The sequence below is a fragment of the Nomascus leucogenys genome, chromosome 13 (genome assembly GCF_006542625.1).
Source record: "Nomascus leucogenys isolate Asia chromosome 13, Asia_NLE_v1, whole genome shotgun sequence".
Lineage (NCBI taxonomy): Eukaryota > Metazoa > Chordata > Mammalia > Primates > Hylobatidae > Nomascus > Nomascus leucogenys.
In genome coordinates, this window is record NC_044393.1 from 26,834,088 (window position 1) to 26,858,769 (window position 24,682).

At 47.0% G+C, this 24,682-nt stretch overlaps 1 protein-coding gene across 2 annotated transcripts in view; it reads right to left on the reverse strand.

Moving 5' to 3' along the window:
- Window positions 1-24,682, reverse strand: part of RPN2 (ribophorin II) — a 65,990-nt gene that overhangs the window by 34,328 nt on the left and 6,980 nt on the right. For both annotated transcript variants that reach the window (XM_030826731.1, XM_003253545.4), the window contains exons 3-7: window positions 12,200-12,295; window positions 11,460-11,635; window positions 3,609-3,684; window positions 2,685-2,819; window positions 144-320 (exon numbers count right to left, since the gene is read on the reverse strand). In XM_030826731.1, coding sequence (XP_030682591.1) covers window positions 144-320; window positions 2,685-2,819; window positions 3,609-3,684; window positions 11,460-11,635; window positions 12,200-12,295 — 660 coding nt within the window. The remainder of the gene's footprint in view (window positions 1-143; window positions 321-2,684; window positions 2,820-3,608; window positions 3,685-11,459; window positions 11,636-12,199; window positions 12,296-24,682) is intronic.

Genomic DNA, 24,682 nt, shown 5'->3' on the forward strand with positions numbered 1-24,682 from the left:
CTCAGGGAAATGAGCCTTGCCCTCCATTTAATGGGTATGTCCTTGTAGGGGCTATAATTGGCTGCGACCATAGTCCAGATTTCTGAAAGCCTTCCACTAGGAATGACAATCAGAGGGGCACACTTTGGGCATGGATGTCTTACCCGCAGGATAGCCTGTTCATGAGTGTCAGAAGCAGAGCCCTCGGGCACAACCACAACTGGCACGTGGTAGCGATTATGGGAGAGCACAGCAGCTGCAGAGGCCACACTGAAGGCTTCGGAGAGGGACTCGAAGTTCTTCTTGCTGAAGATCGCATTCATCAGCTGGATGACCTGATCCTGAAAGAAATGCAAAATGCAGCTGTTTCTCTTCCTCTGCTGGGAAGGCGGGAGGGCCACTGCTGTAGAGGAAAGTCACCCTTATCTGTTTCAGGTGTTCACATGGGAGGTCTTTTGGTCACTGATCCAAATTCGTAGATGGAGAAAACGCAAATATTCTGCATTTAAACTTAGAACTTGGATGTGGTTTTTTTTTTCCATCTTCCATTATAAACTGAAATTCATGATTTGTCAGTTATTTAATAAGTGCTTACTATACAGGCCAGGCACGGTGGCTCATGCCTATAATCCCAGCACTTTTGGAGGCCAAGGCGGGTGGATCCCTTGAGGTCAGGAGTTCGAGACCAGCCTGGCCAACATAGTGAAAAACCCCGTCTCTACTAAAAATACAAAAATTAGCCAGGCATGGTGGCATGCGCCTGTAATCCCATCTACTCAGGAGGCTGAGGCACGAGAATTGCTTGAACCTAGGAGATGGAGGTTGCAGTGAGCCAAGATCGCACCACTGCACTCCAACCTGGGTGACAGAGAAAGACTCTGTCTGAAAAAAAATCATAATAATGCTTACTACACAAATGCAGGGTACTTCCAGATAACTACTGAGATACGAAACTATATTATGAAATATATATGATAGTAATTATTTGTTAAATGTCTATATATGCCAGGCATCATGATAGGTGCTTTACATGCATTAACTCAAATTTTGACAAAAATTATAAAGGATTGCTATTATCAATGTTTCCCAAAAAATGAAACTGAGGCTAAAGGAGGCTAAATAACTTCTGCAAGTTACCACAACATTAACAAGACCAACATTCAAATGTAGGACTGTTTGTCTCCAAAGTCCTTCTACAAGAAAATCTGTTCTTTCCTGATTCTCATTACCCTCCCAGCAAAGCTACCTTTCCTCCTAACCTACTTCTAAGTAGTACATTGAGGCAAAGTTTTTATTTATAAGACCAAACTTTATAGCTAAAATGTACATTAAAAAGAAACTAAAATAACTCTCCATTAAGAACTAATGGGCTGCTTAGAGGAGAAAACTAAAAGCAATTTTTTAAAAAAGTGGAACCTAAAAGGCATTATTAAAATTCTGGAGGTTATTTGCTTAGGAGGAAACATTTTCCCCTTCAATCAGTTTTGTTTTTTTAAATCTACCATCCAACAAAAGGGCTCTCTTGTTCCTGACAGTGTTATTCACAGTCAACATGAAAGAATTTTCTTTAATTGGACCAATTACAATTTTCCATCACTACTCTGTTGACACGTTAAAATGGGTGACTGTTCACCAGAATTGTTGTGTCAAAAGCAGTGACAGCGAAATTACTCCAGCCAAGTACCTGGTTAGCAGCAGCTTGGAAATAAAGGAAGAAAATGCTTAAGTTGTATAAGTACAATATCATTAATTCATCTACTTTACTGTGTATAGGACAATCAGCAAACAATCTGTACCCTAAGACCCCACACTCTTGCACTTTCACCCATAACAGAAATTAAAAGGGAGTATATTTCTAGACCTCCTACACTTAGGACAAAGGAAGAGACACAAAAAGAATGCAAACACATGAATAACTTATTTGACCATATGGAGAAAATATGAAATTAATTCCAATTATCCAAGACAGATAACTATTTACTTAAAGAAACTTGGCACAAAACTCGTAATGCATAAAGAAATGAAAATTCTCACTTAAAACCCAAATCTCTCCTCCTAAAATTTAAATAAAAGCAGCTTGTATTTTAAGTACTTTAAGGGCTGGTAACTTCTCACAAACAAGGGGTACAAAGACGGTCCTACTCAAAAAGACTTCCCACATGCATTCCAACTGAAGGTTCTTTCAGGTTAACAACCTCCTCTTGAGAAAAAGAATGAACTCTTGGCGGATGTGTGATAGACACACATGCCTCTCAGTGAACTATGTCCATCAGCAAAGATTAGCTAAGATTTAGCCGTTGCTGAGGATAAGGGGGAAGGGAGGAGAAGCAATTGTGAGCCCAGAGAAGGATTTGAATGGGCCACCAGATTGGAAAGCATTCAGGCGACAAGCAGAAAGGGGTACTGGGAAGAAAGGGAGATGAAACAGGAGTAATACACGTGGCTTCCTTGATACTACCTCGTGACATGTACATACCCCATTTAAAGCAAGTGTGGTTTGTTTACACGTCTACCTCACTAGCAACCCATTTCTTGAAGACAGGCGTTACATCTTTCTATTTCTCATTCTTAATCTCTAACCCAGGACACTGACTGACAACATCCCAAGGTACTGTCTGAACATTCCTCTCTGATAAAAGCCATCCTTAGCAGATACAGCTGATGACCCCTTTGGGTTTCATGCCTGAAAATTGTTAGATGGGTACCTCCTTAATGGATGGCTCAGTCCCCACATGATCCATGAGCTTGTAGGTGGCAGCCACAAATAATGCTGTTGTTTCCAGTCCTTCTTCAAACTGGAGATACACGCCCCCGAGTTCATCCAGGCGAGCAACAAGGTCCTGCCATAACAAAACAGAAACATGCTGGATGTCAAGTAACAGCAGAAATGAGAGGCACAAACCACTGTCAACCCCACTGCAGACAGCTTCGTGGCATCTCTCACTCTAAATCTGAAGACCATCTCAGTCACTTAATACTTTCTCAAAAATGGTGCTTAGGCAGAGTAAAGTATATCAAACAGACATTTGAGGAGAGCACTATCTTCTGCAGTTCTGGGAGGGCTCCTTCCTTGGTCCCTTGTATGCAGGCCCAAGCCCAGGAGTCATGGCACAGAAGGCGCCAGGAGTCATGGAAAGCCAGTGGCCCAGGCTGCTGTGCACCCAGGAAGCATCATGACACAGATGGAGTCCGTGGCCATCCATTTGAATACAACCTACAAAGCACAGCGTTTCCCCGAATTTCTTAATGCTCCAAAAGACAAAGAGAGACATACTGCTGTCCTAGGCAACCAACGTGCCTGTGAAGCATCCAGTGAGAACACCATCAGGACTGCTTGTCACCCCTGCCAGGCAGTCCATGAAAGAGGTCCCAGAGGAGCATGATATTCTGGGCAAAGGCAAGGATAGAGCAATAATAAAAACCACAGTCACCACGTCCTGAGGACCTATTATGTAATAGGTACAAATATTTCTCAGGACACAATACCTTAATACAAAGAACACAAGTGTGCCATGGATATAAGAAGCAATGTAACTGGTCATAACAGATCATGCATGGCTATCTGCAAGATTCTTCTGCAGAGTGTCAAAGATAGGAGCTGGGAGATGCATTTGGCAAAAGATTCACACCTCAATCTCCTCCACGATGCTCCTCAGGTCAGCCTGCTGGGACAGGTGGGATGCTGTCTGTAGAGCCTGGACTGTTCTGGAAGGTAAAGAGTAGAACCCCAATGAATGTCAAGTCTTCTTTCATCCACTCACCCCTTCCCGTACTTGGACACTTTCACAAATATCCCACTCTTGTTCTTTAGAAGTACAAGTTGGTCTCAGCCTTTAAGGAGTTTACTTACAATCCAGTTAGGACAGGTGTGACAAAATCTGGAAAAGATCATCACAGCTGAGAAGGCAACCCAGGCAACAGAACTGGCAAGAAGAACTGTGGGCATTGGGCTGGGCGCAGTGGCTCACGCCTGTAATCCCAGCATTTTGGGAGTCTGAAGCAGGCAAATTCCTTGAGCCCAGGAGTTCAAGATCAGCCTGGGTAACATGGTGAAACCCCATCTCTACTAAAAATACTAAAAATGAGCCAGGTATGGTGGCATGTGCTTGTAGTCCCAACTACTTGGGAGGCTGAGGCCCAGGATGCAGAGGTTGCAGTGAGCCACTGCACTCCAGCCTGAGCAATAGAGTGAGACCCTGCCTCAGAAAAAAAAAAAGAAAAGAAAAGAAAAGATTGAAGCAAAATTCACATAAAATCAATCATTTTAAAAAGCAAACAATTCAGGGGTGCTTACTACATTCACAATGTTGTGCAACTACCACCTGTCTAGTTTCCAAATATTTCCATCAGTCTAAAATAAAACCCATTGGTTGAGCACGGTAGCTCATACCTGTAATCCCAATACTTTGGGAGGCCGAGGCAGGAGGATCACTTAAGCCTGGGGATCAAAACCAGCCTGGGCAATATAGTGAGACCTCATCTTTACAAAAATTTAAATATTAGCTGGGCATGGTGGCACATGCCTATAGTCCCAGGTACTCAGGAGGCTGAGGTAGGAGGATCACTTGAGCTAGGGAGGTTGAGGCTTCAGTGAGCTGTGATTGCACCAATGCACTCAGCCTAGGTAACAGAGTGAGACCCTGTCTCCAAAAAAAAATAGATAAAACCCACTGAGCAGTTTCTCCCCATTGTGTCTCCCCTTAGCCCCCAGCAACCAGCAATCTATGTTCTATCTCTACGGATTTGCCTATTCTGCTATTTCATAGAAATGGAATCATACAATCTGTGTCCTTTTATGTCTGGCTTCTTTCGCTCAACAGAACGTTTTCAAGGCTCATCCATGTAGTAGCATGTATCTGCACTTCATTCTTTTTTATGGCTTATTCATATATTTTTATCTATAATTCTGGAAGATAAGCTTTTTAAGATGGAACATGATAGATGTATACATGTAAGACTTATTAGATTCTATTATCTTAATGCACATAATTTGGAAAATATAAACAGTGCTCTTCTGGGTGAAACTGGGAGAGGAGAGGCCCCCTGGTGGTTAAATGGACTGCTGCTTCCACCCCGAATGGTTTCCTAATTCCTAAGAGATGACTGGGCCCTTGTGTAAAACCACCACTTACCAAGTCAATGTGTCAGGGAATGTAGAGCAAGAATCTGTCTGCTTATGTCAAGATCATAACAATTTAGATTCTCTCCATGGGAAACTAATTCCATTAAGATGACAAGTTGGAAAACAGCAGAGTCGCAATTTACAGAGAGACAAGCCCCAGAGTATTCAACGACACCTATGGGATGCTTGTTGTTATCATACGCTTGAGAAAATGAAACCTGAATTTCCAAACGAGACAAAAATCACACATCTGCCCGTGATAAACGCTGTGCTCAGAAAAGGCAGTTAAGATAGCCTAGAAAGAACTTCTCAATCAAGATACCATTTTTTTCTCTTAGGAATGAGAGAGTGCTGTGCTGGTAACAACCTCAGAAGTTTTAGAATGAAATTAATACACTGAGTTTTAGAAAGTTTTGTTACTGGCTTTAATTACCTATTCCCCAGCCAGCAATTTCTTTTTCTCTGGAGCATAGTACTGTATTCAAACACTAAGAAAGCAGATCTTATCTTACTAATATATAGCAGATGATTCAGAGAAATTGATTTATGACAGACTACAATGAGATCTTCTCAGGTGGTTCATTCAAACCTACAAGTATTTTCTTTCCATTCAAGACAAGTTTACAAACATACACTTCCCAGAAAAAGCCCATTTAAATATAGAAGGCCCACTCAGAAGAGTTCTAATTTATATCAGATTGCCTTTAATAGGGCAAATTAGTAGTAATATAAGGCATCCTACCAGCTGGATTTCACAATGACCCTACGAGACATTCTCCAGGTTTGCATATGAAAACACTGAGGTTTAGTGGGGCTAAACAACCCACTCATGATCACAGAGGTTGAGTAGAAGAGTGGATTTGAACACAGTTCTTTCTGCTCCAAAGCATATATTCTTCCTACCTATAAGCTTTCTACAAGACAGCAGAAACACAAAAGTATAGTTTCATCCTTTATTAACTCCGTTGGGTACAGACCATGTGCCAGGCTCTCTAAGCACTACAAATAAAGCTTATGGCTGGGTGTGGTGGCATGTGATTATAGTCCCAGCTACTCAGAAGGCTAAGGTGGGAGGATCGCTCAAGCCCAGGAGTTTGAGGTTGTAGTGAGCCTTAAATATGATCGCATTGCACTGCAGCCTAGATGACACAGTGAGACCCTGTCTCAAAAAAAAAAGCTTATGATCTAACATACAAATAACAACAACAAAGGAAGTAACAAACTCTCTAAGAAGGAGGACCTGTTTGTTAGGGACCTAACAAACAAATGGTCCAGAAAAGGAACTCCGTTTCCTACATGCCCACCAAGAAACAGGCACTGCACTAGAGTCTTCACACCTATTATCTCACTTAATCCTGTCAGTTGCTCTGATGTAAGAATTGTGGGTTTCATTTTAAAGACGAGGCTCAGAGAAGTTAGAAATTTGGCCAAAGTCAGACAGCAAGGAATGAAACAGCTGGTGTTCAAACCTAAGTCTGCCTGACTCCAAAGTGGACGTACTTCCCTTGTACTTCTTCCTGGGGTTCTGGGGTTTTGAGGAAGGGGATTTTCCTTTCTGCTTGGAGGGAAATGGGAATTTTTTTTGTAGAAGGTAGCATCAAGCTAAGGCACAGGCACTAACAGTGGCATCATGGCATCAGATGATGGTGACTGGAGAAGCATTCCCCATGAGGGATTATGAGCAGGTATCAAAATATGTCACCTGAAATCAAAGGCCCAAAAGGGCCAAGCACTGGACAAAGTGTGTACAAAATGTCAGCCCTAGAGTCACTGATGACTGACCATGTGAATATAGGGAGGGTGTGAGGAGGACAGAGAGGGAATGTCAATTGCCTGTGAACTCTGTCCTTAACAAAGCTTTAAGTTTAGAGAAAATCTGGTTGTTAGCAAAAAAACACAAAAAACAAAAAAACCTGGGAAACAGCTTCCTTCCTTCCTTCCTTTCCTTCCTCCTTTCCTTCCTTCCTCCTTCCCTCCCTCCTTTCTTTCTTTCTTTCTTTCTCTCTTTCTCTCTTTCTTTTTCTTATCTTCCCTCTGTGGCCCAGCCTGGAGTACGCTCGACTCGCTGCAGACTCCCTGCGTCCGGCTCCCGTGATTCTCCTGCCCTGGCCTGGGGTTGCCGGCGCGCGCCACCACCCCTCCCTCGTTTTTCTCCTTTGGCTGGAGGCGCGGTTTCGCCATGTCGGCCAGGCTGGTCTCCAGCTCCTGACCTCGAGTGGTCTGCCGGCCTCAGCCTCCCGAGGTGCTGGGACTGCAGACGGAGTCTCGCTCACTCGGTGCTCAGTGTTGCCCGGGCTGGAGTGCGGTGCCGTGGTCTTGGCTCGCTGCAGCCTCCACCTCCCAGCCGCCTGCCTTGCCCTCCCAGGGTACTGGGATTGCAGCCTCTGCCCGGCCGCCGCCCCGTCTGGGAGGTGAGGAGCGCCTCTGCCCAGCCACCACCCCGTCTAGGAAGTGAGGAACGTCTCTGCCCGGCCGCCCATCGTCTGGGAAGTGAGGAGCGCCTCTGCCCGGCCACCCATCATCTGGGAAGTGAGGTGCGCCTCTGCCCAGCCACCCATCGTCTGGGAAGTGAGGAGCGCCTCTGCCCGGCCGCCCCGTCTGGGAAGAAGTGAGGAGCGCCTCTGCCCGGCCGCCCCGTCTGGGAAGTGAGGAGCGCCTCTGCGTGGCCGCCCCATCTGGGAAGTGAGGAGCGCCTCTGCCCGGCCGCCCCGTCTGGGAAGTGAGGAGCGCCTCTGCCCGGCCGCCCCGTCTGGGAAGTGAGGAGCGCCTCTGCCCGGCCACCCCTTCTGGGACGTGAGGAGCGCCTCTGCCCGGCCACCCATCGTCTGGGAAATGAGGAGCGCCTCTGCCCGGCTGCCCTTTCTGGGACGTGAGGAGCGCCTCTGCGTGGCCGCCCCATCTGGGAAGTGTGGAGCGCCTCCGCGCGGCCGCCCCGTCTGGGAAGTGAGGAGCGCCTCTGCCCGGCCACCCATCGTCTGGGATGTGAGGAGCGCCTCTGCCTGGCCACCCCGTCCGGGAAGTGAGGAGCCCCTCTGCCCGGCCGCCACCCCGTCTAGGAAGTGAGGAGCGCCTCTGCCAGGCTGCCCCTTCTGGGATGTGAGGAGCGCCTCTGCCCAGCCGCCCTGCCTGGGAAGTGAGGAGCGCCTCTGCTCGGCCGCCCATCGTCTAGGATGTGAGGAGCGCCTCTGCCCGGCTGCCCCGCCTGGGATGTGAGGAGCCCCTCTGCCCGGCCACCCATCACCTGGGAAGTGAGGAGCGCCTCTGCCCAGCCGCCCAGTCTGGGAAGTGAGGAGCGCCTCTGCCCGGCCGCCCACCATCTGGGAAGTGAGGAGCGCCTCTGCCCGGCCGCCCCGTCTGGGAAGTGAGGAGCGCCTCTGCGTGGCCGCCCCGTCTGGGAAGCGAGGAGCGCCTCTGCCCGGCTGCCCCTTCTGGGAAGTGAGGAGTGCCTCTGCCCAGCCGCCCTGCCTGGGAAGTGAGGAGCGCCTCTGCCCGGCCGCCCCGTCTGGGAAGTGAGGAGCGCCTCTGCCCAGCCGCCCCTTCTGGGTTGTGAGGAGTGCCTCTGCCTGGCTGCCCCGTCTGGGAAGTGAGGAGTGCCTCTGCCCGGCTGCCCCGTCTGGGAAGTGAGGAGTGCCTCTGCCCGGCTGCCCCGTCTGGGAAGTGAGGAGTGCCTCTGCCCGGCTGCCCCGTCTGGGAAGTGAGGAGTGCCTCTGCCCAGCCGCCCTGCCTGGGAAGTGAGGAGCGCCTCTGCTCGGCCGCCCATCGTCTAGGATGTGAGGAGCGCCTCTGCCCGGCTGCCCCGCCTGGGAAGTGAGGAGCGCCTCTGCTCGGCCACCCATCGTCTAGGATGTGAGGAGCGCCTCTGCCCGGCCGCCCCGCCTGGGATGTGAGGAGCCCCTCTGCCCGGCCACCCATCGCCTGGGAAGTGAGGAGCGCCTCTGCCCAGCCGCCCAGTCTGGGATGTGAGGAGCGCCTCTGCCCGGCTGCCCCGTCTGGGAGGATGTGAGGAGTGCCTCTGCCCGGCTGCCCCGTCTGGGAGGATGTGAGGAGCGCCTCTGCCCGGCCACCCCCTCTGGGAAGTGAGGAGCGCCTCTGCCCGGCCGCCCCGTCTGGGAAGTGAGGAGCGCCTCTGCCCGGCCGCCCATCGTCTGGGAAGTGAGGAGCGCCTCTGCCCGGCCGCCCCGTCTGGGAAGTGAGGAGCGCCTCTGCGTGGCCGCCCCGTCTGGGAAGTGAGGAGCGCCTCTGCGCGGCCGCCCCTTCTGGGAAGTGAGGAGCGCCTCTGCCCGGCTGCCCCGTCTGGGAAGTGAGGAGTGCCTCTGCCTGGCCACCCATCGTCTGGGATGTGAGGAGCGCCTCTGCCTGGCCACCCCGTCCGGGAAGTGAGGAGCCCCTCTGCCACCCCGTCTAGGAAGTGAGGAGCGTCTCTGCCCGGCCACCCCGTCTGGGAAGTGAGGAGCACCTCTGCCTGGCCGCCCCGTCTGGGATATGGGGAGCGCCTCTGCCCGGCTGCCCCGTCTGGGAGGTCTACCACAGAGGCCAGAAGCAATGTGGGGGCTGGACGTGGTGGCTTACGCCTGTAGTCCCAGTACTCTGGGAGGCCGAGGTGGGTTGATCACTTGAGGCTAAGAGTTCGAGACCAGCCTGGCCAACATGGTGAAACATATGAAAAATACAACAGACAAACCAACCAACCAACCAAGCGACAACAAAACAGGTCTACCCTGGAGTCGTACTCTAATTTTTTCTATTTTCCTCCCTTTCTGATCCTTTATCCCACTTTCTTTTTCTTCCTCTTCCTTCTCCTTCTTCTTTGTCAAATAGAGGATTGAGTTATTATCATTGATCCATACAAAGTCCCTCTCTCATTTATTTTCTTTAATTCCCACCCCCCATTTCTATTCCCCGTCTTCCCATGTGCAACCTTCCTAATATGTTTGATATACATCTTTTTGTTTGTATGTACTTTTAGAAAATGTTGTTTTGTGTGCAAAAAAATATATATATATATTATTTAAAAAAAAAAAAAAAAAAAACCGGGGAAACAATCTCACTGTTTTGAAAGGGAGAACTGGTATCACCAACCTCTTGCTAAACAATGAACAGGATTCCAGAAAGGTACTCCACACCCTCCTTCAGGGTTTGCAATTCAATGGTGAACACAGATAAAATAACAAAAAAAATTATTGTTTTAAATGAGGAGTTTAAGTGTTAAAAAAAAAAAATTACAACCGGCCTGGACAACACACACAGGCCCCATCTCCACTAAAAACTAAAAAAATTAGCCGGGCAGCCGGCCGCGGTGGCTCACGCCTGTAATCCCAACACTTTGGGAGGCCAAGGCAGGTGGATTGCTTGAGGTCAGGAGTTCAAGACCAGCCTGGCCAACATGGTGAAACCCTGTCTCTACTAAAAATACAAAAATCAGCCAGGTGTGGTGGCGCGCCTGTAATCCCAGCCACTGAAGACGCTGAGGCAGAAGAACTGCTTGAACCTGGGAGGCAGAGGTTGCAGTGAACTGAGATCGCATCACTATACTCCAGCCTGGGTAACAGAGTAAGACCACGTCTCAAAAAAAAAAAAAAAAAAAAAATTAGTAGGCGTGGTAGTTTGCACCTGTAGTCCAGCTACTCGGGAGGCTGAGGTAGGAGGATCACTTGAGCCCAGAGTTCAAGGCTGCAGTGAGTTTGATCATACCATTGCACTTCAGCCTGGGTGACAGAGTGAGATCCTGTCTCTAAATAAATAAAAATTTAAAACTACATATATTATCACTTAAGAGCTTAGCAAAAAACACCCTGAAGTTACAATATTTCCATTTATAACAAATAGGAAAGGTGCTTCTCCTTCACCTAAGCCTTTTGCAGAGTAGTAGAGTCTGATTCCTAGAATACTCCACCCTCTGAGCAACCACCTCACCCACCAGATGCTGTCTTTCACAACTTCCAGGGATCCTGAGAGACCCCACTTTGCAGAGCCTTCACTGCCAACATGTCATCCTGCCCTAGCCAAGCCTCAACAAGACATGCACTTGGCTCCTTCTCAGTTATCTGCCCTTGCTCTAGCCCTCCAACCACACAAGGCAACTGGATCTCTAGGTGGTGGTATGCTCGTGCCCTGGCTCAGCGCTTGCCTTCTGTCTGTGAGGCTTGCAGAAGACTGTGTCCATGTGAGCTCCACGAGGACACAGACCTTACCTGCCTTCATGCAATCATGTCTGCGGTGCCTTGCACAGCACCTGGCACACAGAAGTATTTACTGGAAGTACTTGCCCAGAAAGTATTTGCTGAACCCATGAATGAGCCCTCTTAGGATAGGGCCCGAGACAAATGAAGCCTGAGAAGTGTTCAAGATGACAACTCACGCCAGCACAGTCTCCTCTTTGCTGAGACGAGCAGTAAGGGCACTGAGTGCTTCTTGGGATGCCAAGGGAAGGCCAAAGCCACTTAGAGCTGCAACTGCATGGTAGATCTGGGTAACAGATGAGTCCTCACTGACAGCTGCCAGAAGCAGATCTTTGGTCTCATTTGAAATAGAGATCTAAGAAAGAATTGGCAGACACAGAGTTTTAGAACAGGTCTTGGCAATTTGCGGCAGGCATGGCAAAGACAGAATGCAGAGCAGCTGCCAAAGTCACCTCCGCCTCGCACATGCTCATCCCCCTCTAATCCCCAGACACCAGGATGAAATGTTTGCAAAACTTCGGTACAACACTCCCATCTGAAAAGATGCTGACAAGTTACCTTTCTATTTACACGGTTCTCCTATGTTCAATAAAATGACTTTCCAGAAACCTTGTGTGGGGGTACACTTTGAACATTTTTACATATTAAAGGGAGATGGAAAGGAAAAAATCAAGACCTCCCAGAAGAAAAGCAAAAACTGTATAAAAAGGTTATTTAAAACCCTTGAAAAGTAAAAACTTAGGAGAAACATAAACTATACTTTCTTAAGGAAAAAAAAAAAAAAAATCACAGGAATGGAATTCCCACCCACAATAATGGACTCTCATAGTTAAAAAAAGGATTTTTGACATGACCCCTCCCCTTTAAAAATGCACTTTAAATAGTTAAAGTCATTGTCAGCGTAGGAACCCGGACTCACCTCACATCCTGAGAGGGCCTGGCTGGCCTGGGCGGCGTAGAAGAGAGAATCCACATTGTCGGGATCAAGGTTAGATCTGATGTAGGTACATGCTTTCTACACGGAGGGGAAAAGTCAATGTTAAGTGGTGACACACGCAGTGAACCAGGAAAAGCAAAGGCGTTTTTAGATAACATTCTAAGCCATTATAGATGGCTTAAAGAATGAGCTACATGAATTTAGTTAAGTAGTTACTTTCCATAGGACACAGTATTACCCAAAATTGCGCACTTTGTACAAAGAGCAATAAGCAAAGCGCTTGAGTCCTTCTGAACCTTAGAAAGGAAAGAAGGAAACCACTTCCCGGATCACCTGTCTGGCCATGGCCTGTGCTGAGTATTTAGGAAGCTCTTCATTTTAACAGCATAAACGATCCTTTGGTAAAGATTATCACTATCCCCATTTACCTGAAAAAGAAACGGTCCTGGACCTTGAAATTGGCAAGTAATCTGATGAAGGTGACGAAGCTACTAAGTGGCAGAGTCTCTTCTGATTCCAACTGTACTGGCAACTCCACTTAGATGTCACCAAGGCCAAGTCAGGCTCAACAAATCTAAAATGAGCTTAATGCTGGGTGCAGTGGCTCACATCTGTAATCACAGGCCTTTGGGAGGCTGAGGCAGGAGGACTGCTTGAGCTCAGGAGTTGAGACCAGCCTGGGTAACATGGTAAGACCCCATCTCCACAAAAAATTAAAAAATTAGCAGAGCAGGTGGTGCACGCCTGTGGTCCCAGCTACCTGGGAGGCTGAGGTAGGAGGACTGCTTGAAGTTGAGGCTGCAGTGAGCCATGTTCACGCCACTACACTCCAGCCTGGGAGACAGAGGGAGACCCAGTCCCCAAAAAAATAAAAAATAAAAAATAAAAATAAAATGAGCTTAAAACCTTCTATTTCTTCACCAGGACTTCCCAGCTCATGCACAGGTAACACCACGCATCCAGCAACCCAAACCAGAAACCTGGGAACCATCCTTGACTTTTCCCTACCCCTCCAAGCCTATCAAGTCTACCTCTTTTTCATTTCTCAGGCCCAGTCCTGCCTCTGGTTTCTGTCACTGCCTTACAGCAGGCCCTTGCCATTTCTCACCTAGATTGTCCCAGTCATCTCCTAAGTGGTCTTAAGCCATGCAATCCATTCTGCACACTGCTTCAAGACTGATCTTCACACAATACAAGTGTAACCGTGTTGCTTTACCTTTAAAACCCTTCAGTGGTTCCCTATTTTTCTCAGACAAGATCCAACTTCTGACACAGCATGAAATGCCCTCAAGACTGACCCTCCCTCTCCATGCTGCCTTCATCACCATAGCCCTAACTCCGACTCCAAAATCTTACCCTCCAGCCTGCTGCAGCTATACCACGCTCTCGCCATTTGACATGTTTGACCCTGCTACCCACCCTGCCGGGAGCACCTTTTCCTTGTCCTTCCTGCCTGCCAAACCAGGTCTTATCTTCAACTCTGCTCAGATGTTCACCTCTTCCTGACAGTCCTCCCAGGAGAGGCCAGGTATCCACCCTCTCAAGTGTTCCTCCAAAGCACGTACCACACCGCACTTACTAGTTCCCCCAATGACTAGTGGCCTAAGATCAGGGACTTTGCCGAATGCCCATCACAATGACTGGCGCAGAGGAAGCACATCACAAAATCCCCAAGCCCCCGCTACTGCGACTCTCCTCGACTCCAAGAAACAGTATCAAATCATTAGACTGCCAATATTTTGGCTGAAGTAATATAAAATTCAGCTATTCAAAAAGATGTGGTAATAATAAGTTAAAAATGGGTGCTGGCTGGGCACAGTGGCTCACGTCTGTAATCCTAACACTTTATGAAGGTGAGGCTGGAGAATCGTTTGAGGCTGCAGTGAGCTGTGATTACACCACTGCAGTCTGGCATGGGTGGCAGGGCAACATCCTGTCTCAAAAAAAAAGAAAAAGGCTGGGCGTGGTGGCTCATGCCTGTAATCCCAGCACTTTGGGAGGCCGAGGCGAGCAGATCACGAGGTCAGGAGATCAAGACCATCCTGGCTAACAGGGTGAAACCCCATCTCTACTAAAAACACAAAAACAAAATTAGCTGGGCGTGGTGATGGGCGCCTGTAGTCCCAGCTACTCAGGAGGCTGAGGCGGGAGCATGGCGTGAACCTGGGAGGCAGAGCTTGCAGTGAGCCAAGATCACGCCACTGCGCTCCAGCCTGGGCGACAGAGCGAGACTCCGTCTCAAAAAAAAAAAAGTAGGGGGGAGGTGGGACTGGGCGCAGTGGCGCTCACCTGTAGTTCCAGCTACTCAGGAGGCTGAGGCAGGAGAATCCCTTGAACCCGGGAGGCAGAGGTTGCAGTGAGCTGAGATCATGCCACTGCACTCCAGCCTGGACGACAGAGTGAGACTCCTCTCCCGCCAAAAAAAAAAAGTACGGGGTGCTCCTGGAGAGTAGGACAGGGTGGAGGGCAGGGGCAGCACGCTGCCTTTCACTAACAGCTATTTTGTATTGTCCAATGTTTTATTGTGTGTACATGCTACTCCAACCAAAACATTTTTTTAATTTTATGAATGAAATTTAAATAAGAGTCTCAAAACAAATGAGTTTCAACCAGAAGTTTTAAAGAAACCAGAGGCAGAAAGGAAATAAACAAAATACTTCACTTTGCATCAATTAGGGATCTGAAGAGAATAAGCAAAGCTACTCAAGGAGTCCAAGCAGGGGAATGCAAGGAAGCTGAAAAAGTGTGCTTTGTCGCCATCTGGTGCTTTAACAATGCAACGACAACACTGGAGACCCCAAAACAATGACTACGGTTACTTCTACCTCTATCATTACCTCTTTCTGAGCACTTAAAATGTGTCAAACGCTGTTCTAAGTGCTTTATGCGCATTTCTCATTTAATCCCCAATCTATCTCATGGATCAGGCACTCTTATTACCTTAAGTTTACAGGTAAGAAAACTGAGGTATTATAAAGGCAATGTAACTTATCCAAAGTCACTCAGCTTTTAACTAGGGGAACTAGAATTCCCTGGCTCCAGAACACCCTGGCTCTGGTGTCTGAGCTATAAAACCTCCACTTCGCAAGAGCCCACTAAAAACAATCTATTCTGGAGTAAAACAAGCATCATTCCTACACTTTGCAAAGACAAATCAAGGTAAACCGGTCCAGCGTTCAGTGGCTTCAAAGCCCAAGATGTTGACAGCAGAGTTTACACAGCAGCAGAAGCAGGGACACCTCCCAGAACATGCTCAGCCTGCTCAGTGAGCCCACCCAGTGCTGAGGCTTCAGCCAGCTGCTGTCGGGGGACTGGAAACTCTGACTCCAGCTGCCCTCCAACATTCTAGACTCGCCTTCCCAACTGAAGGCTGAAAACTGCCCCCTAAATGTCCACCCCCTATCTGCTTGCTTCCAACTTTCTGTGCTAATACTCCAATTAATCAAACACCCTCTTGAGCAAAGAACACCAGTGCTTTCTTCCATCATAGGTTTTCCCCTACAACTCCTGAACCTAACCAAATACAGAGTCCTATAGAAAAGACAGCAAATCTCTCATCTGCCCTCCCCTCCCCTATTTCCTCCATAAACAGCTCCCCGCTACTCTGGCTGCCTCTCAGACTGTGCTTTGTCATCTCTTCAGACTTTGTTACTGTGATGTGCTGCCCAGGCACATACTGGCTGGGGCCCCATGTCAGACCCTTTCTAACCGGGCCCGCTTTTCCCCAGGTGCTTCTTACTGCACTTCCCCACCCACCTCTGCTCCACTTGCACAAGCACTTCACTGCCCCAAAGCACAACAAGCACTTGGAAGCCTCCAGGCTTTGTACACCCTGTCTCTCCATCTGGAAGCCTATTACCTCGTCAATTCAACTTCTCCTATAATGTATTAACAAAACTCAAGACTTATTTTAAAATACAACTTCCTGGCCGGGCGTGATGGCTCACGCCTGTGATCCCAGCACTTTGGGAGGCTGAGGCAGGTGGATCACCTGAGGTCGGGAGTTCGAGACCAGCCTGATCAACATGGTGAAACTCCATCTCTACTAAAAGTACAAAAATTAGCCAGGCGTGGGGGCACGCACCTGTAGTCCCAGCTACTTGGGAGGCTGAGGCAGAAGAATCGCTTGAACCTGGGAGGCGGAGGTTGCAGTGAGCCAAGATCAAACCACAGCACTCCAGCCTGGGTGACAAGAGCGAAACTTTCAAAAAACAACAATAACAACAATTTCCCTCAACCCTTCTCTCCCCTCCAGTGCCACCTTCTCTCTTCCCACACAGCCACACTGCTCCAGTCTTCACGTCCTCACCTCCACTCCTTCCAATTTGGCTTCTGGCCCAGGAGGCCAGTGGCAACCTCCAAATTGTCGAAGCAGAGGACATTTTCCAGTGTTCACTCCTCAACAATGGACAGACCGATCACGTCCTCACTGGGAAACATGCGCACCCGTCGCCTTCTGGGATGCCACCGCACCCTCCTGTGTCTCCTACTTCTCTGGCAGCTCCTCCCTCAGTTTTGAGCTCTCCTGCTGTTTCTCAACTCCTAGGCCCGGCTCTCATCCCACCACCCCCTGCCTCCCTAGGCCATGCCATCCATGCCCATGGCTTCATCCCAAAATTCTATGCAGATAATTCTCAGACCCATACCTCCAGCCCAGACTTCTCTCAATAGCCACTTATATGACTCAAAGGTATTTCAAGCTCACCATGGTAAAGACCAAATTCGTGATCTTTCCCAGACAAACCTCATTGTCTTCCTGTGTTGCTATCTTATGGAATGGCCCAACTACCCATCCATGCAGCAGAAGCAGAAAGTCCAGGCATTATCTTTTGTACCCCTCCTGCATTCAATCTTGCCCTGTAGCCCCCTGCTATAGTCTGTCTTCCAAAAAGCAAAAGAGAAATCTTTCCAAAATGCAAGTTGAATCACGATACTAGCTATTTAAAATCTATTGCTCATTTGAAACAGATCAGAACTCTTCCTATGTGGGCCAAGGACTGTGGCTTGGCCCCAACCTGCCTCACTCCTCTCCCTCCCTCCCACTCTGTTCCACACACTTCCTCCTTTCAATCACAAATGTAACCTGCTCTCTATCCTCCGCACAGGCTGTTCCCTCTGCCTGAAGTCCCTTCTCTCCTTCGTCTCACAGTTAACTCCTCCTCTCCCTTTAGAATTCAGATCAATCATATCTCCCTTCACTTCAGTGCCTACCACATGCCAGGTGCTGTTCTAGGAACTGGGGATACACAACAAATAAAATGGACAAAGTCCCTGCCCTTAAGGAGTAGAGTGAGATTAGGGTGATGCAGAGAGGTCTGAGTTTTGGTTTGGGGTTTGTTGTGTTTTTGTTTGTTTTGAGACAGGGTCTTGCCCTCTCACACAGGCTGGAGTGCAGTGGCATGATTGTAGCTCACTGCAGCCTCCAACTCCTGGGCTCCAGCGATCCTCCGTCCTCAGCCTCCTGAGTAGTTGGGACTACAGGCACACACCACTACACCAGATAATTTTTTTTACTTTTTGTAGAGACAGGGTCTCATTTTGTTGCCCATGCTAGTTTCAGACTCCTGGCTTCAGGCAATCATCCCACCTCAGCCTTCCGAAGTGCTACGATTATAGGTGTGAGCCAACACACTCAGCCCACAGTGAGATTTAAATTTGGAGATTTCCTCAGGAAAGCCTTTCCTGGCAAATCAAGGTCCCCTATTCTACCCCTATAAAATCCCCTATTTATAACAGCACGTATCTCCCCTTCATAAAACTTACCATTGTTACAAATATTCGTGCATGTATTTGATTACATGACTAATGCCTATCGCAGCTATTACACAACATATTCTTAAGAGTGCAGGGGCCCTCTCCCTCTTTATGGCTCAAGAGTAAATCCCCAGTGCCTAGCACTATACCTAGTGCATAGCAGAAACTCACTATATATTTGCTGAGTGACCAAATGAAGCCTGCAGCAGCCAGCACAGATGGCAGCACCCCCTGTGCAAGATTGTGGCTTTCTTGACAGACAGGGTGAGTGCCGGCTCCCTCTGCTGGACTCCCATGGTACTTTCCACAAACAGCCTGTCTGCCTCTTGGCACTCAGCACTATATTACGGTACTCTCAATGGATAATGAGCTCTCTTGTCTTCTCTGCACTTAGCACAATGTCTGGCACACAGCAGATGCTCCATAAATGATTACTGCCTGAAGGATTGCCTCATTCTCTGCTATCCCCAGGAATGAACTAGTGCCTGACCCACAAACAAATATACTTACTACTATATGCACTCATCATGTGCCAGGCACTATGCTAAGCACTTTACACTTATTACCTCATTTAATGCTCACAACACTTTATAAGGGAGGCATTTTTAAAAAATAATTTGGTTTCTTTGAGACAGGGTCTTGCTTTGTTGCCCAGGCTGGAGTGCAGTGGTGCCATCACAGCTAACGGCAGCCTTAAACTCCTGGGCTCAAGTGATATCCCTGCCTTTCTACCTCAGCCACCTAAGTAGCTAGGACTAGGGGTGCATGCCACCGTGCCCAGCTAATTTTATTTTTTGCAGAAATCGGGGATGGGGGGACGGGTGTCTCACTATGTTGCCCAGGCTGGTCTCCAACTCCTGACCTCAAGTGATCCTCCCACCCCAGCCTCCCAAAGTGCTGGAATTACAGGCACAAGCCACTGTGCCCAGCATGTTCTTAACCTTGTAAAAAACTAAATAATGATATCTGTAAAATCACCATTCTGACATGCTTATGTTTTATATAAATATAACCCAAATGAAAACTGCTCACTCTTTCTTTTTTTTGAGACAGAGTCTCAAAAAAAAAAAAAAAAAAAAGAGCTGGGACTACAGGCACCCGCCACCACGCCCAGCTAATTTTTTTGTATTTTTAGTAGAGACAGGGTTTCACCATATTAGCCAGGATGGTCTTGATTGCCTGACCTCGTGATCCGCCCACCTCGGCATCCCCAAAGTACTGGGATTACACATGTCAGCCACCGCGCCTGGCCTTTTTTTTTTTTTTTTTTTTGAGACAGGGTCTCGCTCTGTCACCCAGGCTGGAGTGTAGCAGCACAATCTCAGCTCACTGCAAAACCTCTGCTTCTGGGTTCAAGCAATTCTCCCGCCTCGGCCTCACTAGTAGCTGGGATTACAGGCATGCCCACCACGCCCGGCTAACTTTTGTATTTTTAGTAAAGACAGGGTTTTGCCACGTTGGCCAGGCTGGTCTCGAACTCCTGACCTCGAGGGACCCACCAACCTCAGCCTCCCAAAGTGCTGAGATTACAGGCCTGAGACACCGCATCCAGCCGATGCGCACACTTTATAACACCTAAAATCAACTCTCATTCCACACTGCTGTCTCCACAGTTTCTATTCTCATTAAACCCCATTTCTCCCAGTTTTGCTGCTAAAACCTCTTATGAGATAATAACCAAAATCTCTCCAAATATTGATCTGTGAGAATAAGCAACAGTGTATCTAGTGAAGCCCAGGGAGTTCTCTCTACTGAGCTGAAGGCAGCAACAGCTGAGCAGGACATGCACCACTACACGGAAGTGACAGTAATGACATAAATCTCTCAATGGATTTATGTAGTTTGCACATCTAATGAGGAAATTCAACAGCTCTGAAACATGCATACAACTCCCTTTCTTCCATTACTTATAATGCACACACCACCTAATCAACACAGCACATTTCATAAGCAATTAGAACGGAATATGTGATTAACCTATTTATTTTCTGATTAGCAGGCACATTTAGAGAGCTCCCATTTTGATTGAGCTAAAGTTTACAGTTCAAATATTTGTTAGACACCTGTGTGTCAGATGTATGCTAAGCATTGAGGATGACAGTCTGAAAAAAAAAATGTCAATCAATGTGTACCAACTGCTACTACTATTTATATATAGTCATACTACTCATAAGGGTAATACTATGTATTACCACATGCCATCAACGTGCTAACTACCCTACACACATTACCTGTGAGCTGAGTATTATTATCTCCATCTTACCGATGACAGAACAACAATTTTGAAAGGTTAAGTAAGCTGCACAGGTGACTCAGGTGTGAAGTTTTGAAGTTAACACCTTGAAGGCAACCACTCTGACTTCAGCGTCTGTATTATAAACATAAAGCCACAGCCAGCCCAATCATGTAATTATCCCAAGTCACACTGCACGGCAGCTGTCCGGATGCCTCTCAATCTACATCTTCAGCCCTAACCAACATCCCGCAAACTTGTGATGATGGCAGAGAATAGCTTTGGGGGTATGTGTTCAACCTAAATCTCCTATTGAACTCCAAATCACGACACAGATCAAAAGACATGCTCTGGATGAAGTGGGAGCACCTCATTCCTCCGTGACCCCCTACACTGAATCCTGTGGTTCCACAAAAGTTTGAAAACCTTCAAGAGAAACTTTTCATCCTGCATTCAAATCCTGCCAGAGGTTAACATTACTATTCCAGTGTTATCTCCTATACCTCACAATACAAAACCTCTAGTCAATTTGCTCTTTCTCTCTCCCCGGGGCCTCTAAAGACATCACCAAAATCCAGAGCAGAAGTACGAAGCATCACTACAAAAGGCACTGCGAATACAGTGTCTGTGCCAGGCATTGTCTGAACTCACCTAAACAAAGTATAAATAGAAGCAAACCTTTTCAATGTAAGAATGATAATAGCTACCATTTCCTTTGAGGGGCATACTGTAATTTCACTTTCTTCTTACAATGATTCAGTGAGGTAGGCTTCATAATTCCCTTTTCAGAGAGGTGGAGCCAGAATTAAAAGCTTGGGTTAACTGACTCTGATGGGTATACTCTTACTTTTCAGCAGAACTAATTTTATCAGGAGGTACATTCACCTTTAGGGTTTGTAAGAGTGTAATCATGAGGAAACGTCTGTTTCTTTAATAGCGTCACACACAAGAAGAAAACATTGGGCAGAAATGGAGAGCTGGTTGTCAGGAAAAAATTTGAGTAAGGTGGATCTCATATAGCTGGGATTAGCAAACTTTTTCTGTAAAGGACCAGTTGGTAAATACTTTAGGCTTTCTGGCCAGTCTAGTAACTATTTAACTCTACAGTTAAACTGAAAACCAGTTGTAAATGAATGGATGTTCACACACAACACACACACACACACACACACACACAGAGTTTGGCCCATTGGCAAAAATGAAACATTTTGAGCACCAAAAAGGATAACAATTGAAATGGATTGAAAGATATCAATTGCTGAGAGGGGTGGCTCACGCCTATAATCCCAGCACTTTGGGAGGCCAAGGCGGGTGGATCACCTGAGGTCAAGAGTTCAGGACCAGCCTGGCCAACATAGCAAAATCCCATCACTACCAAAAAATACAAAAATTAGCCAGGCTTGGTGGAGAATGCCTGTACTTGGGAGGCTGAGGCTGGAGGATCACTTGAACCTAGGAGGCGGAGGTTGCAGTGAGCTAAGACTACAAAACTGCACTCCAGCCTGGATGACAGTAAGACTCCATGTCAACGAAACAACAAAAAAAGACATCAATTGGAGGCTGGGCACAGTGGTTCACGTCCATAATCCCAGCACTTTGGGAGGCAGAGGTGGGAGGATAGCTTGACCCGGGGAGTTTGAGACAAGCCTGGGCAACATGGCAACACCCTGTCTCTACAAATATTAAAAAAAAAAAAAAAAATTAGCTAGGCATGGTGACAGGTGACTGTAGTCCCAGCTACTCGAGGGGCACAGGTGAAGGATCACCTGAGTCCGGAAGTTTGAGGCTGCAGTGAACCATGATCGCACCACTGCACTCCAGCCTGGGCAACAGAGCGAGACCTCGTCTCAGAAAAAAAAAAAAAGACACCTATTGGGACTATCAATTCTGCCCTTGACAGAATTATACATACTGAACTTCCCTTCCTACCATAAATAACTATAAAACTGTGTGAAATATATGAAATTGAGACACTGAACAACAGACAGCAAAGGCTGGGATCCTTGAAAGGTTAAAAAGCATGACAATGGGCCGGGCGCGGTGGCTCACACCTGTAATCCCAGCACTTTGGGAGGCCAAGACGGGTGGATCACAAGGTCAGGAGATTGAGACTATCCTGGCCAACATAGTGAAACCTTGTCTCTACTAAAATACAAAAAATTAGCTGGGTGTGGTGGCGTGCGCCTGTAGGAGGCTGAGGCAGGGGAACAGCTTGAACCCAGCAGGGAGAGGTTGCAGTGGGCCAAGATCGTGCCACTGCACTCCAGCTTGGCGACAGAGTAAGCCTTCATCTCAAAAACAAAAACAAACAAACAAAAAGTATGACAATGATAGCAGAAATGATGTGAGTTTAAATGGAAATACAGTTATAGGGCTCTTTTATTATTTGTGACATGGTAAAATAATAATTCAAGGTATACCATGAGAAATTAAGGATGCATATTAAAATCTCTAAACAAAACTAGACAAACACTAAAAAAAATTAGATGTAAACAGTCAATAGAAGATATAAAACAGAATATTTAAAAATAATCAAGGGGCTGGGCGCAGTGGCTCACACCTGTAATCCCAGCACTTTGGGAGGCCGAGGAGGGCAGATCACTTGAGGTCAGGAGTTCAAGACCAGCCTGGCCAACATGGTGAAACCCCATCTCTACCAAAAAATAAGCCAGTCATGGTGGCGTGTGCCTGTAGTCCCAGCTACTTAGGAGGCTGAGATGGGAGAATCGCTTGAACCCGGGAGGCAGAGGTCGCAGTGAGCGAAGATCACATCACTGCACTCCAGCCTGGGAGACAAGCCTGAGACCCTGTCTCAAAAAAATAAAATAAAATAAAATATAAAAATAAAAGAAGACAGGAAAAGAGAGGGAAAAACAGATAAACCAATAGCAAACAAATAACAAGATGATAGATGTAAACCCAACAATATAATTAAATGATTGATCTTAAACATAAAAAAAGAATTAAAATAAAAAAATAAATGGAATAAACTCCTCAATCAAAAGGTAGAAATTATCAGACTGGATGAAAAAACAAATCCCTACTATATACTGTTTATGAGATAGATTAGTCTGACAACACCTTAATTTACAACTTTATCATCACTAAAAGTGAAATAACCAGATATTATGTATCTATTAATAGGAAGTCCACAGCACCACCTGTGAAATATTTTCACCAAGAAAACCAACCCTGAATATAATTTAGCCTCAAGAGCTAACTATCAGTTTACAGGGATACAAAGGATAGGGAAATATGTTCAAAAACATCATGAAGACACAATTAATCAAAGGCAGAATGTGGAAAATATTCCAGGACAAATGACCTGAATTACTCCACAAATAAATGGTATTAGGGAATGGGAACTATTATCAGTGAAAAGAGTCTTAAGAGATACCAGCAAAAAATGGAATGTGTAGACCTTCTTTAGATCCTGATTTAAGCCAACTAACTGTAAAAAACATTTTTTGCGATAACTCAAGATAACTGAACATAGACTGAAAATTAAATGACGTTAAAGAATTACTGTTGGTCAGGCACAATGGCTCATGCCTGTAATCCCAACACTTCGAGAGGCCGTGGCAGGAGGACTGCTTGAGGTCAGTTCGTGACACCAGCCTAGGCAACATAGCGAGACCTCATCTCTACAAAATAAATAAATAAATAGAATAAGAGATACAAGTACAACAATATGTCTGATATTTGCTTGAAGACACTCCATCCAGCAAGCCAGGTGCAGTAGTGTGTGCCTAAAGTCCCTACAGATTTGGAGTTATTTCCATGCTAATACAAGAAATGGTAGGCAGAATTCTAAAGACATTCATACTCCTCCCCCTGGATTTCCACCCACTGATTATTCATTTAAACACAAATTTAGAAACTGTTATAAAGTGATTTTGCAGGTATAATTAAAGCCCCAAGTCAGTTGACCTTACAATTCAGAGATTATCCAGGTGGGCTGACCCAAACAAGTGAACCCTTTTTTTTTTGAGACGGAGTCTCGCTCTGTCGCCCAGGCTGGAGTGCAGTGGCGCGATCTCGGCTCACTGCAAGCTCCGCCTCCCGGGTTCACGCCATTCTCCTACCTCAGCCTCTCCGAGTAGCTGGGACTACAGGCGCCCACCACCACGCCCGGCTAATTTTTTGTATTTTTAGTAGAGACGGAGTTTCACCGTGGTCTCGATCTCCTGACCTCGTGATCCGCCCGCCTCGGCCTCCCAAAGTGCTGGGATTACAAGCATAAGCCACCGCGCCCGGCCGAGGTGAACCCTTTAATAGCAGTTTTCTCTGGCTGGTGGCTGAAGAGGAAGTCAGAGAATTGAAGAGTAAGGACTCACCATGCCATTACTAGTTTAAAAGTGGAGCGGCCATGTGAGAAGAAATACCAACAGCCTTGAGGAACAGAGAGCAACTCCTAGCAGACAGCTAGCAAGGAAATGGAGACCTCAGGCCCACAACCACAAGAACTGGATTTTGCT